The sequence below is a fragment of the Ambystoma mexicanum genome, chromosome 6q (assembly GCF_040938575.1).
Source record: "Ambystoma mexicanum isolate Mex_15411 chromosome 6q, UKY_AmexF1_1, whole genome shotgun sequence".
Taxonomy (NCBI): Eukaryota; Metazoa; Chordata; class Amphibia; order Caudata; family Ambystomatidae; genus Ambystoma; species Ambystoma mexicanum.
The window spans coordinates 615,119,324-615,135,897 of record NC_090937.1 but is presented as its reverse complement, the minus strand read 5'-3'; the positions used below and the strand labels follow the sequence as shown (position 1 = coordinate 615,135,897).

Sequence of the window (16,574 nt, the reverse complement as noted above, 5' to 3'; positions counted from 1 at the left end):
GGCGTGTCCAGTGGGGTTGTCAGAGATGGCCTAGAAGAAAAGGAACTGGTTGCCATGTACGTGGGCTCCCAACACAATGGTGTCAGTGTGAGCAGCGGCGAATGCCTATGGATAGGTGTTGTCAAAGTCCTTGGAAGCTCTGACTGAGGTATTTATGTAGTTGAGTTATTTTGGAGACATTTGCGGATGAGAAGTCTAATTGTATTGGGGATGAAGATTAATTGTTCAAGAGGCTGAAAAGAGCATGGAGATCGTATGATATTTTCTTTAATATTAAGGATTTGGTCATTGAAGGATAAGGAGAGGGCATTGTGGAATTGCTGCATTTGGGGACTGGTGGTTGCCCATCAATCTTAAGAAATAAAACAATTTTGAAAAGGGTTCTGGGTCAGTTTAGGGAGTTAATGATCTTTTTGGAAAATGATTTATTATTCATCTTGAAGATTACCTTATTGTAGTCTTGTTGGGTGCATTTGAGTTCTCTCTCGGAAGAACCAGCGGAGACAAACTGTAGAGAGTTCATGTAGGAATTCTTAAATGACAGCATTCCTCCAGTGCAGCAAATAGACTAGCTGCAATAAATGTGCAAAAGGGTTTAAGTTCATGAGTTAACAAATTAATTAATTGAGGAGCAAATACACAAATGTAGTAAGTCTTGACTGTTGCATCAGTTCATCCTTTTGCCCAATAATAGGTTTTCAGTAAAGGTGCACAGGGAAGAATGTGTTAGCAAAATAATAACATGTGGTGCGTTAAAGAATGCTACAGACAGGTAACTGGTTGTGCTTCAGGCTGTATGGATTGCAGTTTCACTGACTATCGGTTTAGATAATGTAGGCATAGGTCTGTGTGTTGTATAACAATAAGGGAGTTATGTCTTTTGTTTAAGTTATGCAGGCGTATCCCATCGTTTGTGTTGCTTAGTCATCAGGAAGTAGTAAAGAGGCCCAGTCCTCCTAAAGTAATGGTAGTGGTGCACGGGGACATTGATGCCAATTGAGTATTCTTATGTCTGTGTACCCAATGAAGGGGAGAGTTGTAGGAGAGCAGTCCATCCATTATGTCGGTTGCAGAGAGGCATCATTGTCTACTAGCTGGAGGGGCTCAGGGCAGCAAGACAGCATAAGGGCAATGAGAAGTTGTACTGGTCGACCCCTAGTATTGACCTGCCGGTGCCACGAAGCACTGGATGAGATGGGCCATCCCGCCACCTGGGAGACTGTCCACAGAGTGATCGACTGCAGCGGGTGAAGGCAAAGCAGACACTCAGTGAGGCAGCCAAGCATAGCAAACCGGCAGCATGTGTCACAGGAGAAAATACAGGGATTTTCTGTCAGCGAATGATTTAATGTAGGAAACATTTAGTATCGGATGGGGGGGGGGTATTTTCTATTAATTGTATTAGCTTTGTAACCAAGTGGCTAGCAGTATATTTATTATTTATTCGTAGTAACTCTAATCCGAAAGATTCCACTTAGTGGTGCAGAAGTATGCTTGGGATTTAGTATATTCCTTGGTGGCCTTTGAATACCTAATCCATCAACTTCTTGTCCTCTTTATGACCCATCCCTGCTCATATTATAGAATGATCTGGGGAGAAACGTATCACAGATACAGGAATGAGCTCTGGAGGAAGGGGTCACCTTGCTTTTTCTGGGGAGATGGAAGATGCCCAGTCATCAGAAAGTGCTCTTCAGTGCATCTTGTTCTCCCTCGAAGATGTAAGATGCAGCAGATGCGTGCAGATCTGCAAGGCTCTGCATGCAGGTCTGGCACACATGTTCTGGATTTTCAGGAGAGCAGAGAACTTATCTGATTGCCTTGATTGAGTGGGTCTCGTCACAGGAAAATCAAACATCTGCAACAAAAGGCTGATTGTCCTAGGGTTGGGTGATCAACTCAAGACCCTGCAGACATTACCATTAAACACATCATTTAACAGAATTGGATTCAATCTTAAAATTATTCAATTATTCTTGTATCAAAGGAGTATAAGAAATTGTGTGCAATTTATTCTGAAAATGTGCAATGTGTCACTCAAGAATGGAGACACATCAACATAGTGGAAAAATACAATAAAGTGCAAATGCAATCACATATATGGAATAGATCAATATAAAATCTTGTACAAATTGTGACAACTTCCAAATACATACAAATCATCATAGATAATATACTCTATATGCAACACTCTCTTCTTAAATACTCACCTTCCCAAGCCCTCCTCTCGTCTTCCTCCAACTCTCTGCGGGTGAGCCGCTTCTTCAAGCAGAGACTTGGGGGAGATCTTTATCCTCTCCAGGTGCCTCCCTCTGGAACAGCCTCCCTGCCTCTCTCCGTCTTTAGTCTGATTTCCTTAGATTCCGGAAACTCCTCAAGACGTTCGCCTTCGCCTCTTTCTTCTCTCTCCTTCTCCACTGCTAACCACCTCCTTCTGCTCTCTCGCTCTCTCTCTCCTACCTCTGCTCAATTTCGCTGACTGACTGGCTGCCTGGTGTACCTTCAGAACCTCACAGGTCCCAAGCTTGCCCCGCCAGTCTTCTGCACTTGCCCCGGGCCTTGCACTGTCACAGTACTACTGCACTTCGGTTACAACCCATGAGAGTGGTATCTTTCTGCACTTAACCCATGTTCTGACGGGACTGGGCACACTTGACCGTATTCCCCCACCCACTCCCATGCACTTCCTTTCCTGTTCCATTGCATAATCTGAATGTACCATGCCTAGGAAGATGTCCTGTTTTCACTATGTCTTTCCCTCCCATGAATGGTTGTGCTTTGAAACACTTGTGTATAAAATAAACAATCACTCAATCAATTCATGGTAACCTAACAGTTATACAGTTGGTTTGTTTTCCTGCTATGTGGTGCCCCCCCACGCTTTCTTTTCTCCCTGCCTGTCGGGTGTTGTTCTTCTTTGCTGTCTTTTTTTCCTTAGCTAAAATGAAGCAGTTGTGTACATATTAAGCGTCCCCCTGAATTGTTCGGCTTGTGAATCTTTCCAAACATTTCCTGTTACTCCTTCTGTATACTGTTTGATTCTCTGTACAAATGTCAGTAAAATTGTTTTGGATGCTGAGGGAGAGCTTGCATCAAGATGGCTGCTTGACTTCATTGCTCCGCTGAGTCAGACTCGGTACACTTTCCTTCAAGCGACATTAAAGGTCTAATGGATAGAAGCAGTGGACAGCAGGCAGTGTGGTGATGTGATTTCTGGAGCACTGGGATGCCGAGGAGGGGAAGACAGCAAGGGGGCTTGCAGATGGTGTCTGATTTGGTCCCTGGAAGAGTGTACCTTATGGACTGTGGGCCTTTGGCCTGAGAATTTGGCAGATTGAATGATTGCTGTGGGAATGTGGAGGGGCAGAAGAGTGGCAAGTGTTATTTCCAGTGATCTTTTCTGGCTCTGATTTAGTGATTGTGAATGGCCTGGGGCCCTGTCTGGCACATACGTAGTGGCAGATGGTCACCATTGCTACACTGTGTGGAGATGGTAGCCTGATGGTGGTATTGTTTTGCCAGATTGCATTGTGAGCTCCATGGTGCACAGCTCCCTTTGAGTCCCTTTGGTGGGGGGAACACATTTATCAAGAACGCTGAACTCCTGACAGTGTGCTTGTTCCTAAACATGAGAGGTATGCTGATTGTCGCTTGCTCCTTCTGCTGCAATACTGCTCAAAGGACATGATGGCTCATTATAGAAGAGACTATTGGTAACCTTGGAGCCCTCTGCACAAAAGAGGTTAAACACACTAAATTGATTTGTGCCTGCAGGTGTCTGCCAAGTTGGGAGCATGGTGTATTAGTGACTCTAATGCTGCATTACATATAACAGGACTGCCTCGGTGAACTCTAGGTTTAAGTGAGACTTGAGTGAATAAACAACCTTTTAAAACTTACAAATTTGACAGACAGGTTTGGGTGCAATGCTCTGGTGGTGCTGGAAAGTTTGGTGGAATTTTAAAATGCCACCCATTACATCCGAGTCAGATTCCGGCAGTGTCTCAAGCCATGTGATAGTGGGATCTACTGTAACCACTAGAAAAAAGGAAAAGGACATGGAGGATCTGATCAAAGAGAGCACTACTAGGCAGTGTTATAGAGGATGCAGAAATTAATCTGCATACAAAAGAATCGAATCAAACTGTACGGGAAAGGATGAAAGAAAACAAAATAATGCATCGCTGCTTATGAAGAGAAATTCAGCATTTGAAGACACTAGCTAAAGATAGTGAAAACAGGTTGTGATGTAATAACCTGTGCATTGTTGGAGCATTGGAGTGGGAAGAATGATGGGATGATATCAAGTTTCCGTATGCAGCAGAAATGTGATGAGAGAGCAAAACCCTTGTGAGATTGGCCGAGAATCATTAGTCTGGGGATAACATTTCTAAAATTTGGAAGCCAGGTAAAAGCATTTGATAGAAGCCACTTCTATAAAAAGCCACTTAAAAGAGATTTCAGATGGCTATGGTGGGCTGGATGTGGGAGTTACTTTAATGTTTTGTTTGACCTTATAAAGCATGATAGTACATTGATGAAGTGGAAGGTTCGGTAAGATCTTCTTACAATCGATTAATCCCTATACAGGGATTTTTTTGGGGATATGCCAGCCAAGACTGAAAGACGTACCCAACTGGACTAGTATTAGTGAAGCATGATATATTGACATCTGTATTAATTTGATGAATATCGACAACTTGAGATATTTGAAGCAGATCATTTTCATGTTGACTAGGTTATATGATCTATAGGATTATACACATATAGTTATAGTACATAGTTATAGCACATAATATAGTAGTTTACAATTTTCTATGGCTATTTAATTGTATATGTTATTCAGTTGCTATGGTTGCTTCAAGCAGTCAGTGGTGTTGATGAAACATGGTTGATATCTATTGCTATCATGCAAAGTGATTTTTAATGAAAGGCAATGAAGATTGTCCAGGCTTACAGCGCAGGCCAGTCTTTATTCTATTAAAGACAAGGAGGCGAGCATTATGCTTTACTTCTTTATTACTTCCCCTTACAGCAATTAAACTTAAACACATATTTTACTCTCTTTAAAACTTGGTAACACGTTTTGTTTTCTTCTCAGAACTCCCAGAGGCTCAAAACAAAACCCGCTGTAAAATAGTTTGGAAACTGAGGTAAAATGTCTCTAGAACTACAAATCCCCATACTCCTCTGGGATCAGGTAGTCCTAGCCAGTCCATCTCATCCAACCAGGCTCAGCCCATGGCTATAACAGAGACCCTTGCTGATCCCAACTCCTCATCTTTGGCGGTCCACCAATGTAAGTTCCCAAAATCCAACAGTCAACTTGAACCAACTGAAGAAAATTTGTAAAGTCCATCTTTGCCGGAATCTTGGCTCTAAGATGGCGAAAAAACTGCCTTCTTGAATTTAACGTCTCGCATATTCGTACTTCACTCAGGTTGCCACAAGGGTGGTATATAATGCTCGCCTCCTTGTCTTTAGTAGAATCAAGACTGGCCTGCACTGTAAGCCTGGACAATTTTCATTCTATGGAAAGACGGAGGCGAGCATTATGCTTGTTCAAAGCTATTAATCACTCTATTAGCTATCTGCGAGACAGGCTTTGAATAGAAAGTCTTAAAGGTGCATTAATTAGACCAGTCGGCTGATTTCATGATGTCCTGCAAGTGCACGCCTCCTGCAAACGCTCTAGATGCCATCGCTCCCCTCGCTGAGTGCGCGCCAAATTGGGATAAATCCAGTCCTGCCCAGTGCATTACCTCTCTAACCCATCTCACTATGGTGGCTGTTGCTACTGCATGAAAAGGCTTTCTACGTGCAATTAACAGCTGAGTGACTCTGCTAGACTTCAACCCTGCCGTGGCAGCCTCATAATCCTTAATACATTGCGCTACGCACAGCTTAGCGTTATTTGTAAGTACGGGTATGAAATAATTGTAGAATCCGATTTGGTCCTATTTGCCACATTAAATGCCACTCCTTCTGGGTAGAAGATCTTCCTGACTATTTCCAGAGCTTTCACATCTCAAACTCTTCTACAAGCAATAAGACATAAGAGCATGCCTAACTTTCCTGATAACTGGGATCGCGAAAGGTCTTTGTAATCAAGCCAAGCTAAAAATAGTTGAAACACTAGAGAACAGAGAACAGAGTACTTGAGCTCGGGTGGCTTACGTATTTTTGCTCCTTTCAAGAGACGAAGCACGGCCGGGTTCTCCCCTATGGGGCTTCCTTCCACCTTGCCGTGGCCTGCTGATATTGCGGACCTGTAAACACCTATCATTCTGTAGGCGCAGCCTTCTTCAAACCTCTGCAGCTCCTCCTGGCACCATTTCCCCCTGTTTCTAACTCTCCGCAGCGAGCTCCCCAGCCTGCTCTGCTGTCGTCCGTTTCTATTACTAGGTCTGGGCTGTGTCTGAAGATCGCCCTGCCATTCCAGGCTTCCTTGTTTTCTAACCATCAATGTAGTTCTGTAATGGCTTCCTGGTCTAGGGTAATGAGCTGGTGGTAACCCAGTCCACCTATGAGGTGTCTGATCTTCAGTCTTTGAAGGGCCCTGTAGTGCAATGGGCCCGGGAAGATCGCCTGAATCGAGACTGCGAGGAGACCCACTATGCAAGCCAGACGAAATAACTTTCTCCGCTATAACTGACCTTAGTTATTTCCATATCGCTTGCACTTTCTGAGCTGGTAATTCCAGCAAGGTGTTCTTGGTATCTATCATGAAGCCTAAAAACTCTATCCTCTGCGAGGGTCGGAGGTCTGACTTCTGCGAGTTTATGTCAAAGCCAAGGGAGGACAGTAAGTTGCAAACCCATGCTGCCTGATCTCGTATTTGCGCCGCATTCTGCCCCAGAATCAGTATATTGTCTAGATAAATTATTATTCTTATCCCTCTCGCGAATGGCCGCTGCTTCTAGGCGCATAAGCTTGGTGACGGCCCGTGTAGCGGATGCTAGGCCAATGGGAAGGCATGCGAACCTCCATATGTCCAGGCCCCATTTGAAGCAGAGATACTTTTGATGTTCTGCTGCTATGGGGACAGTCAGATATGTGTGAAGTGTCTGTAAATGACCCATTCATTCAAACTCTTCAGATTTATCACTGGTCTGAACCTTTCCCCTCTGGACCAGGAACATGTTGCTGATGTAGCCGGCCCTTCCTGAAATTCCCGTTCTATGGCTCCCTTGTTTGCTAGACTGGGTAACTGGCTGACGAGCAGTGCTTGTTCGCTCGGCATTATGAATAACGGGGCTGGCACCCGCATCAGAGAGGGGGTGCCTACAAACTATAGGTGCATGCCTGATACTGCTGGCAAAACCCAAGCGTTGCTGGACAAATCACGCCATGCTTGCAAAAACCAGATTGTTCTGCCCCCTACATTGCAGGCTGCTGGTTTAGTACTCGCCGCCTGGTGTGCGTTGCTGCTTGTAGGCTCCTCTCGCCCTTCTGTTTCTAGAGTAACGGCTTCTAGCTGGGAAGAAGTTGTCTTGCTGGCGATTTTCCCAGTATTGGGGTCTTGATCCCTGGCATCTCCTGTGTGTGGTGAAGGGACCGGGTGCTCGACCCCTTTTTTTTCGCCCGGTCCCAGCAAAAACCCGACTGGGGAATATCCTCCTTATTGAACTTTGCGCTTTCTCCAGGGCAGAGTATGTCCCTACAAATTGATTAATTTCTTTGGCGAAAGCGTCTCCAAACAGCATGCCTTTCGCCCCTTCGCCCACTTCGTACGAGGAGAGGTCGCTCAGCTTGCTGTTGATCTTCAACAGTACTCCCCTTCTACTTTCCAAAGAGAGTGCCCAATTAGCGGTTCCCAGCAAGCATACTGCGTGCTGGACCAAGTTTGCTAGTGCTCGAGGCTCTACAGGCGTGCCTGTGTCTATAGCTCTCTCCGCTAAATCCATGATTTTTGCGAGCAGGCCTGAGAGGTCCAAGAGTTTATCCTGGCAGCCTCGCCACGCTCTATCTACCCCTTTCCTGACATCTTTGGATTATTTAGTGCCCGGCAGCTGTGATTGTTAGGCAGTATCCTGTGCAGTTCCCTTGGGGAACACTGCAAAAAGATTAAGACTAAAGGAGTAAGCATTAAACCCAATTGGTAGCAGTCTGCACCACCCAGATTTACCTGGTAGCTGTGGCTGAGCAGTCAGACTTCTCTCAAGAAGAGTAGGGTAATATATAGAGTATACACAATAGGGCTAAAACCACAGTAGAGCATACAAACACTGACCAGAGCTTTGTATAAAAAGTATATAATTATTTATTTAAAACGCACTTTAGGCAATATACTAGCACTCTAAATCAAAAGCAAGTTAAAACACAGTCAGGTAAAGTATATACACCTCCCTTGATAACTATCAGACAAGTCAGAGTTAAAACACCACGATTTGTTAAAACAGATGTGAGCGCGTAACCTGATGGCACTCCAATAGTTCATTTAAAGGGAGAGAAAAAGGCAGAGCATAGAAATAAAACAGGCCCAACACTTCTCAGCAAGGGAAAAAAGGCAGTATACACTGTGGAGCCAAAGTTAATAGGCCAGGCCCACTTTAAATGGAGCAAAGCGGATTGTGCCCAGGATCACACGGTTTAAAATGTACTAAAAGTCTTTTAAGAATGTTCAAAAGAGGTTGGGTGATTCAAGAAGGTAAAGTTAGAAGGTCTGGGGCCAACCCAGTTGGAAAACCAAGGATTTAAGGGTCTTCTTGGGCAAACCGAAGAAAGGGAGGCCAGGTATGACACAGTACCTTAAAGAGAGAGGAAGCTCCAGCGGTGGGAGTTGTTCCTGGCAGTGGTTGCAGTTTGTTGTTTCGACTAGGGGAAGAGAGGATCTCGTTGAGGAGGAAACCTGGAGTCGTTGCACTGCACAGGGATGAAACCAGCCGCGGAGTTCGTCGGTAAAAGGTGCGTTCCTTTTATTCGCGGCCAAAGTGGTGAAGCTTGGCTATCCGGCCGCCGAGGTGCTTGGCACGGGCGATTCGGCCAAGAGACGTCTTTGGAAGGCGAAAGGGGCGAACTGGTTGGTCCCACCAGCTCAGAGGAAGAAGACTCGTCCAGCAGAAGATCTTCTCTTGTCGCTGGGAAAGTGGTGAGTTCGTTGCAGCAGGACTTCACCGGTGGTGTCGTCGTTGCAGATGACTCAGCTTCTTCCCTCTTCAGATTCTTAGGTCCTGTGGCGACTTCTGAAGTTCCAGTCCCAAAGGCCCTGCTCTTTTATGCAACAAAAAAAACCATTCAACAGCCTAGCTGTCACTCACACATGCTAAGTGGTGAGCCGGGCGGCTCACCACTGGGCCAATCAGAATAGAGTGCGTCTTGAGTTGCTAAGGCAAGGCAGTCCAGGGTGCCAATTCCCCTCCCCACACATCTTGTGGAACCCAGAAAGAGTGGCACCATTTGGAGGGCTTCTGTGGAGAAGCCAGCCAAAAAGTGGAACAAAGGACTCGACCTTGGTTAGAGTTACAGAGACGGACACGAACGCCATTTTGGAAAAGAGTTCTGGCAAAAAGACCCAAACGTTGATTTAATATTAAATGAATAAACCGGCGGTATCTTTAACCTTGCACCAAAAAGTGGTGCGTTTTAAAATCAATGGAATATCCCATGGAGAATATTCTGGTGGAATATTTTGCGTGGTAACCAGTGCCACCAGCCAGAAACTCGACAAGGGGGGACTGGATAGTGCCCCTTGAAAACAGACCCAGGGGCAATATATTTAACCCCTTCCAGTACTTCTACAATATGATGATTGGTACTGGTTCTGTTCACAATTTAGGACTAGTAAAGTCAATGGTGACTTTCCATGCCCTGGGAGACAGTAGTCAGTCCCAGGGTATGGAGTCTATGTTTGGGGGTCACTATGACACCCCTCTGTTACTGCACTGCAGGCTGCTGTGCAACACACACATAAAAAATAGATGATACCCTATGGAGTAAAAGGAAAACCCCATAGCCCATAAGCACACAAAGAGTCAAAGACATACCTCAAATCATGCCTACGATTGGGAGGAAAAGAGTCTCACTCTTAGCAGGAGAAAAAAACAAACCCCAAAATACAGCAATGCTGCTGGGGGACTCACTAGGTTTGGGAAATTAGCCTTATAAGAGAATTCGCCCTAACACTGGTCTAGAGCATTCTGCCCTCATTTTAGATCTGATTTCTCTATCAAGAGGTTTTCTTATGTGCTGGGTCATGTACAACGCAACTCTGGATGAGGGCACCCAGTCTATAGATTTCGGATGCCTTATCGCTTCCAGATCAAAGCTGTCTCCAGGCCTTCCTCATCAGGCGGTTGCTCCGATATATCGGGCTGTTGAGGGGATTCATCTTCCTCCCCGCTCTCTTTGTCTGGATTGTATCGGGCATCGCATCCTCTTCATTCCCTTGATTGTACACCCCTAGGGTAAGGGGTCGAGAGCCTGCCACTGTCGCCCTTTTCAAAAAGGCTTCTTTCAGCCTGCTCGCTGGGCGACTGGCTCTTGGGGTCTCAAGTCTACCCCTTTTGTCTGGCTCGGGGGCGTCATAGTGTTTTCACTCTTCCAAGCTTTTTTACAGCCCTGTTGTTCAAGCACTACAGCGGGGTGTCGAGCTGAGGTCCGCTCCCCGGGGCTAAGAGCCCTCCTCTTCTTGGCCCTTTCCTGCTCTGCCTTCTGCTTATTTAGCAAGGCTTCCAAATGGTCCAATTTCTGTGTTGGAGGTAGAACCCCCTCCGATACAGCCTGTGATAAAGAGTCCCCCAGAACTCTTTTAAATCTGAGGGGGAGGTCCTGGTCTTTTCCCATGGGCTCCTCCGCCCATTCTTTCGAACTCCACTCTGGGGATGTGAACCTTGACCCTCTGGGCTCATTATAGTGTGCCATCAATTCAATATACTGTGGGACCTCAGCTTACATTTTTTGCCCACGAAGTGTCTTTCCACTAGGTACTAGTATAACCCAGCTTATTGTCATCAATTAGTTTTTTTTTCCCGTGTGACTCAAATCTCAGGAGAAATGCTCCTTGCTCGCGCTGCTCTGTTCGTTTACTTAAATTCGTAGAGTAAACGGAACAAGCGCGCGTGGTGGCTGTTGGTGCGTGACTGCTGTCAATGCTGCTCCCGCTGGGTCCTAAAGCCCAGGCGGGGGGAAAAACCGCTTGTTGAGCATACGCGTATGGATCTAGGGAGGTGGAGCTGGTTGCCTGGTGAGAGCGTGATTGCTCACAGCTCCGGCCCGGCCTCCTGAAGGGAAAAAACCCTTAATGAAACGAACGTCGCGGGTAGCCACGGTACACCGCAATGAAGCGAAAAACGCTTCTGAATTGATACTACCGTCACCTCAAGTAAGCTCGGGATGCTTGTACCAATATGTTCTGTTTGCTTCAAAGCAGTCGCTTAATGCCTAAGCATGTGCGCGGTCGTGCTTATTAAGTTAAAACACTTCACGCATAACATGGTAACACAATGAAAGGTACTTCGTTTTGGGGCAGCACAAAGAAAGAGGAGTTGGCAGCGCTTGTTCTTCTTCTTGCTGATATGTTTTTATCCATCAGCGGTGATTTTTTGGATACCGAGGCTTGAGCCTCATTACTCCATCTTCTCGGGTTGAGTGTGTAGTCGTGGGTTTGTATTCTTCTTGGTCTGTGTGGTCTTGTCACAGTTGGGCTGGTTTCACAGGGTCTTCGCAGTGATGGGCCGCGGGTAGCGGTCGAAGGGGTTTGCAGTGGTGGCAGTGAGTCTTCTGATCAGAGGGTTCGGGTTCTGATCCAGTTCTTGGCAGAAGTTCTTACTCAGCTTCGCTAGATGTTCATCCAACATCTCGATGTCCAGGTCTCTGTGAAGGTCTGCTATCCTTGTGAAGATTGGAGCTCCAGACGATATCCGCAGGGCCTTGTTCTGGACTATCTGAAGACTCTTCCGGTGTCGCTCATGGCAGGTCATCCATGCTGGGGAGGCATAAGTCAGCGTTGGTCTGATGATCGCCTTGTAGACGTTAATCTTTGTCGGGAGGGGCCTGGACTTGCTCTTCAGGAGTGGGTACAGCGCTGCCATCTTTCCTGTTGCCTTCTGCTGAGTATTCTCGATGTGGCTTTCCCAGTTGAGTTTGCTGTCCAGGGTCACACCGAGGTAGCGGCTGCTGCTCTCCCATTTGATGGTCTCCCCGTTGAGGCTGATGGGTGGGTGCTCCTTGATCTTCTTTCTGGTGAACAGCGTTGCAGTTGTCTTGCTGGTGTTGAGTTCTATCCGCCAGTCGCTGTACCACTTTGCGATAGTATCCAATGAAGCTTGCAGGTTCTTCGCCACTTCCTTTTCGCTGAATGACTGGGAGATGACTGCAACAGTTGGGATCAGAAAGGGTCTCTGTTAAAGCCATGGGTTGAGCCTGATTGGACGAGATGGTCTGGCTAGGACTACCTGATCCCAGAGGAGTATGGGGATTTGTAGTTCTAGAGACATTTTACCTCAGTTTCAAAACTATGTTACCCCGGATTTTGTTTTGAGGCTCCAGGGGTGCTGAGAAGAAAACAAAACGTGTTACCAAGTTTTAAAGGGAGTAAAATATGTATTTAAGTTGAATTGCTGTAAGGGGCAGTAATAAAGAAGTAAAGCATAATGCTTGCCTCTGTCTTGCCATAGAATTGGTATGGATTCAGTGCTAATGCACAAAGTCTGATCTATTACATTGTCACGATGTTGCATATACTGTGTTTAATGATGAAAAGTTGAAAAATAAACTTTGAATAAATAAGAAAAGATGGCCCATTACTTCATCAGTTGTAAGAGGCATCTTCTTCTCAGTGTATGCCCAGGATTGCTATTGCACAAGGAGTACTCTAATCATTGTGTAGTGATCTGCTTAGAACCCCTTATAGCCCTTATGTAGGGTGCAGCACCCTGCAGTTTTATGAGAAACCTTGACCGCTTAAGCTTTGTTTTGTTAAATATGAAGTGTGTGCCCTCCAAAAGTATTTTATTTTTTGAAACGCATATTCAGTGCATTCCTTAAAATGAAAAATCAGCATGCCCTTAGTCCTGGGTAGATCACTGCAAAAGGGTTTGTTCTATGTGGAATATGCCATTTTAAACATGTGCATTGTGCAGATTTGATTTGTCATATATAAATAAAGCAGTTTCCAGCGCACAAGTCTAAAAGAATAATGTTCTGTTTACCATGGGTTTGAACGTATTGGGAAATGCTGCTTTTAAAAATTGTTTTGTCGACGTTTCTTTCAAATAAAATTGCTTTTTTCAGATGGATATTGATGCAGCACTGAGTGATTTGGAAGCGGCTGATTTTGCTGAAATGGTAAGAAAGACCACATATTAAAATGTCTATTTTTCCCAGTAGCTTTTAAAAATCTTGGATATTGTTTACCTCTTAAAATTACTTTACCTAGCTGCGGACCAAGACTGTGCCACATTAAGGTTGTACCAACTGCCCTAGCACTCTTAAGGCATGCAGCAGTGGTGCTCTTATTCGCGAGCTGTGACCACGTGGTGGAGGCAGTTTCTCTTCTGTGGATGGCACTCTTAGTTTCCAAAGGCCGGCGCACCTTATTTAAAGAGCCCTTAGTGAGGAATGTGTGGTGAGTCAGAAGAAGGATTTGGACAAAGAGGTGGCATTTCATCTTAAAGGCATGGTCTAGTAAAAATGTTTATTGTCCCTACGGGTCGGCCATGTTTTTTTAAGCCTAAGTGGCTCGATTTTAGAAAACTTTCCTATGGACCTTACCCGAATTTTCGTCCATTAAACGCACGCGAAAACAGGCACCAGGGAGCTGCCATTTTGTGATAATCCTATCACTTGCCGCATCGCCCTGGCTGACCTGCTTCTGCGGTACTAAATCAAATCCCCCGCCCCTGAGCCTGCCATCAGCAGACTCGTACTGCCCATTTCCCAACGCCAAAGCACGTCTCGTGTCAACAATCGCTGCGCCTCAGCTAATGACGTGTCTCATGGAAATGGCAGGACGCCTTTTTCCTCAATAAGTATAAACAGACCGTTTCCCAACACACAGCAGCAGATTTTCGATTCCATTCCTCTCTCTGTGTTACTTTGAGTGTTCTGTGACTCGTTTCTGTGCTCTGGTCAGCTACCTTCGCCGCTTGTAGTCCGTGTGAACACCTGTACCATCTCTGTAAATTATTTTACTTTGTTTACCACACAATGCCTACAATAATGCCCTACATGTACGAGCCTGAGTATACTGAGGAGGAACTACTGGAAAAGGAAGCGCGCGAAAACGATGGGGATTCGGACGGCAGTTGGGAGGACGATTCAACAGATGAAGAGCCTGGGCCTAGTCGCATGGACAGCGTCTCCACCGCATGCAATCGCACATGCAATCGGTGCGAGCTAATGCCAACCGAGGACGAGAACTGCTGCTGCCGAGAAAACTCGGGATGCCTGGCCTACATTTCGGAAGGCGAGCCACGACCGCAATGCATCAACGAGCTGCCAGACCTCAGGGCAGCCTGCCTCACACGGGCCGTGTTGAGAATAATGATGACTTCGCGCAACTGTTCGTCCTCGTAATCCGAGTAACGAGTAAGTATACTCTGCTTGTCATGCCACTCCTATTTCATGTTCTTCTACTATATCCAAAATTATATATTCATATCATAGTAACGCATGAAAGTCGTTCAATAGTGTGCATTGTCTAAATAGCATTTGTCCGTGCAGAATGCCATTAGTTACAAGAATTGTCATTGACAACAAGCGTTTATTAAACTTATCTTGGTCATTTAAAAACAGTTTGTTTCATTCCTTTTCACAGGTGGTACAGGCTGGTGGCCTACCGTTCCTTTACATGGTGGCTCCACGGGAGGCTTGGACACCGCGTTTGAAGAGTGATACCCGCCTGTGCCGTTCGTGCCATAAGAGAAACGTTCCCGAGTGACAGCGGTCAGTACAGGGGATTTTCTCTCGCTGTGCTGCAACCTGACCTGTATAATCTTTAAAGTCTTGTATTTTTGTGTCATGAAAATAAGATACAAAATAAAACACCACATATATTTTAACAACGGTTGTTTGGATTTTTTTAAATGAATCAAGTGTATCTCCATTCAAGGATGGACGTCGGACATCTGTGCTCCGAATGGGTGAAGGTCTGGTCGCTGTGAAGCAGTGTGGTCACTATCTATCTAAGCTAACATAAAATATTCTCGATAATGCATGCACTAAATAACACTTGTTCAAAGTCTTTCAGTAGGTTATGTCTCTATAAAAGTCACACATATATCTATACTAACAATTACCATTGGATTATACAGGCCTTAGGTTAAGGGTCTTGACCACTATAATACACCGGTTGAAGTGTGGGTCTGTGCTCACAAGAATCTCCGGTACGTGGCATTTGTTATTGATAAGCAACGATATACTATCAAAGGCAGTTCGCACCCGTGGATGAGCGCTGGCATGTGGGGCTGTCTGGGGCGCGAACGGCCAAGATGCCAAACAACATGTACACTTCAAAAGGTATCCCACTCCCAGGGGCCATCGCTCACATGGCCTCCTCAGACCCCGTGTCTCCAGCCAGACCTCCCCTTGAAGCAGGCCGCCCCCCTGCAATCCACATAAGTGTGTCTCCATTCAGCAGTCTTCCTGTGCCTTATCTGCACGCCCCAGGCGCATCCATCCCACCCCCTCTATCAAAGGCGGTTCGCACCCGGGGATGAGCGCTGGCATGGGGGGTGTCACGGGCGCAAACGGCCAAGGTGCCAAACAGCATGTACACTTCAAAAGGTATCCCGCGCGAAGGGGCCATCGCTCACATGGCCTCCTCAGACCCCGTGTCTCCAGTCAGGCCTCCCTTTGAAGCAGGCCGCCCCCCTAAAACCATGACATACATACGTCATTCATTCACAAACACACCCCTGTTTCTAATACTTTATAAACCACTTGATATGTCCCATGAGAAATTCTTTGTGCTTTGCAAGTCAACTTCCTAAACGTGCTACCTGGCAACCACTGAGATCTACGCTAATCTGCTCGTCGTCGTGCTATCCGTGAACGTCTGTGACCGCTTAGAGCAAACCCATCAGTGTGCTACCTGTGGCCACCCACCTATTCTCCTGCAACATACTGCTCTGCTTGCTGAATCCAACTGTTTGTTGGTCACGGTAAGGCAATGTACCCTAGTCCTATTTCGCAGATTTTTAAATTTCTATCTATTTGCGAGTAGAGTACACAATAGTGCTATGTTCATTGGTCTCATTGCTATTGACTTGAGTTTCCATTGCTATGCTATCAATAGATCTATTTATTTTCATCTTTGTCTATTGTCATCGAATTGCATCCTTCGGGGGTCCAGTCTATAATGTAAGCATGTTTCCTTCTCGTGCAAGACAGAACATCCAAGGGACGAGTCACATGTTCAGATTTTAGTCACATCATTTATACATTTCTGCAACTTATGCAAATACTAAGCCGCACATAATGAACTGGTATAGTTCCTGCGACCAAAACAAACCCTGCATTGATCATTGTATGATTCTTTTACTTTTGTATCAAATCTTTATTCATGAAGATTGTATAATAATGTCGATATTTACTTTTCAGATTTATCAACAATGCATGCCTGTTCGATTAGC

The 16,574-nt window shown here is 45.6% G+C and overlaps 1 protein-coding gene across 3 annotated transcripts in view; it reads left to right on the top strand.

Annotated features, from left to right (window-relative positions):
• Positions 1-16,574, top strand: part of INTU (inturned planar cell polarity protein) — a 1,700,152-nt gene that overhangs the window by 1,034,464 nt on the left and 649,114 nt on the right. For all 3 annotated transcript variants that reach the window (XM_069631109.1, XM_069631111.1, XM_069631110.1), the window contains exon 9: positions 13,234-13,287. In XM_069631109.1, coding sequence (XP_069487210.1) covers positions 13,234-13,287 — 54 coding nt within the window. The remainder of the gene's footprint in view (positions 1-13,233; positions 13,288-16,574) is intronic.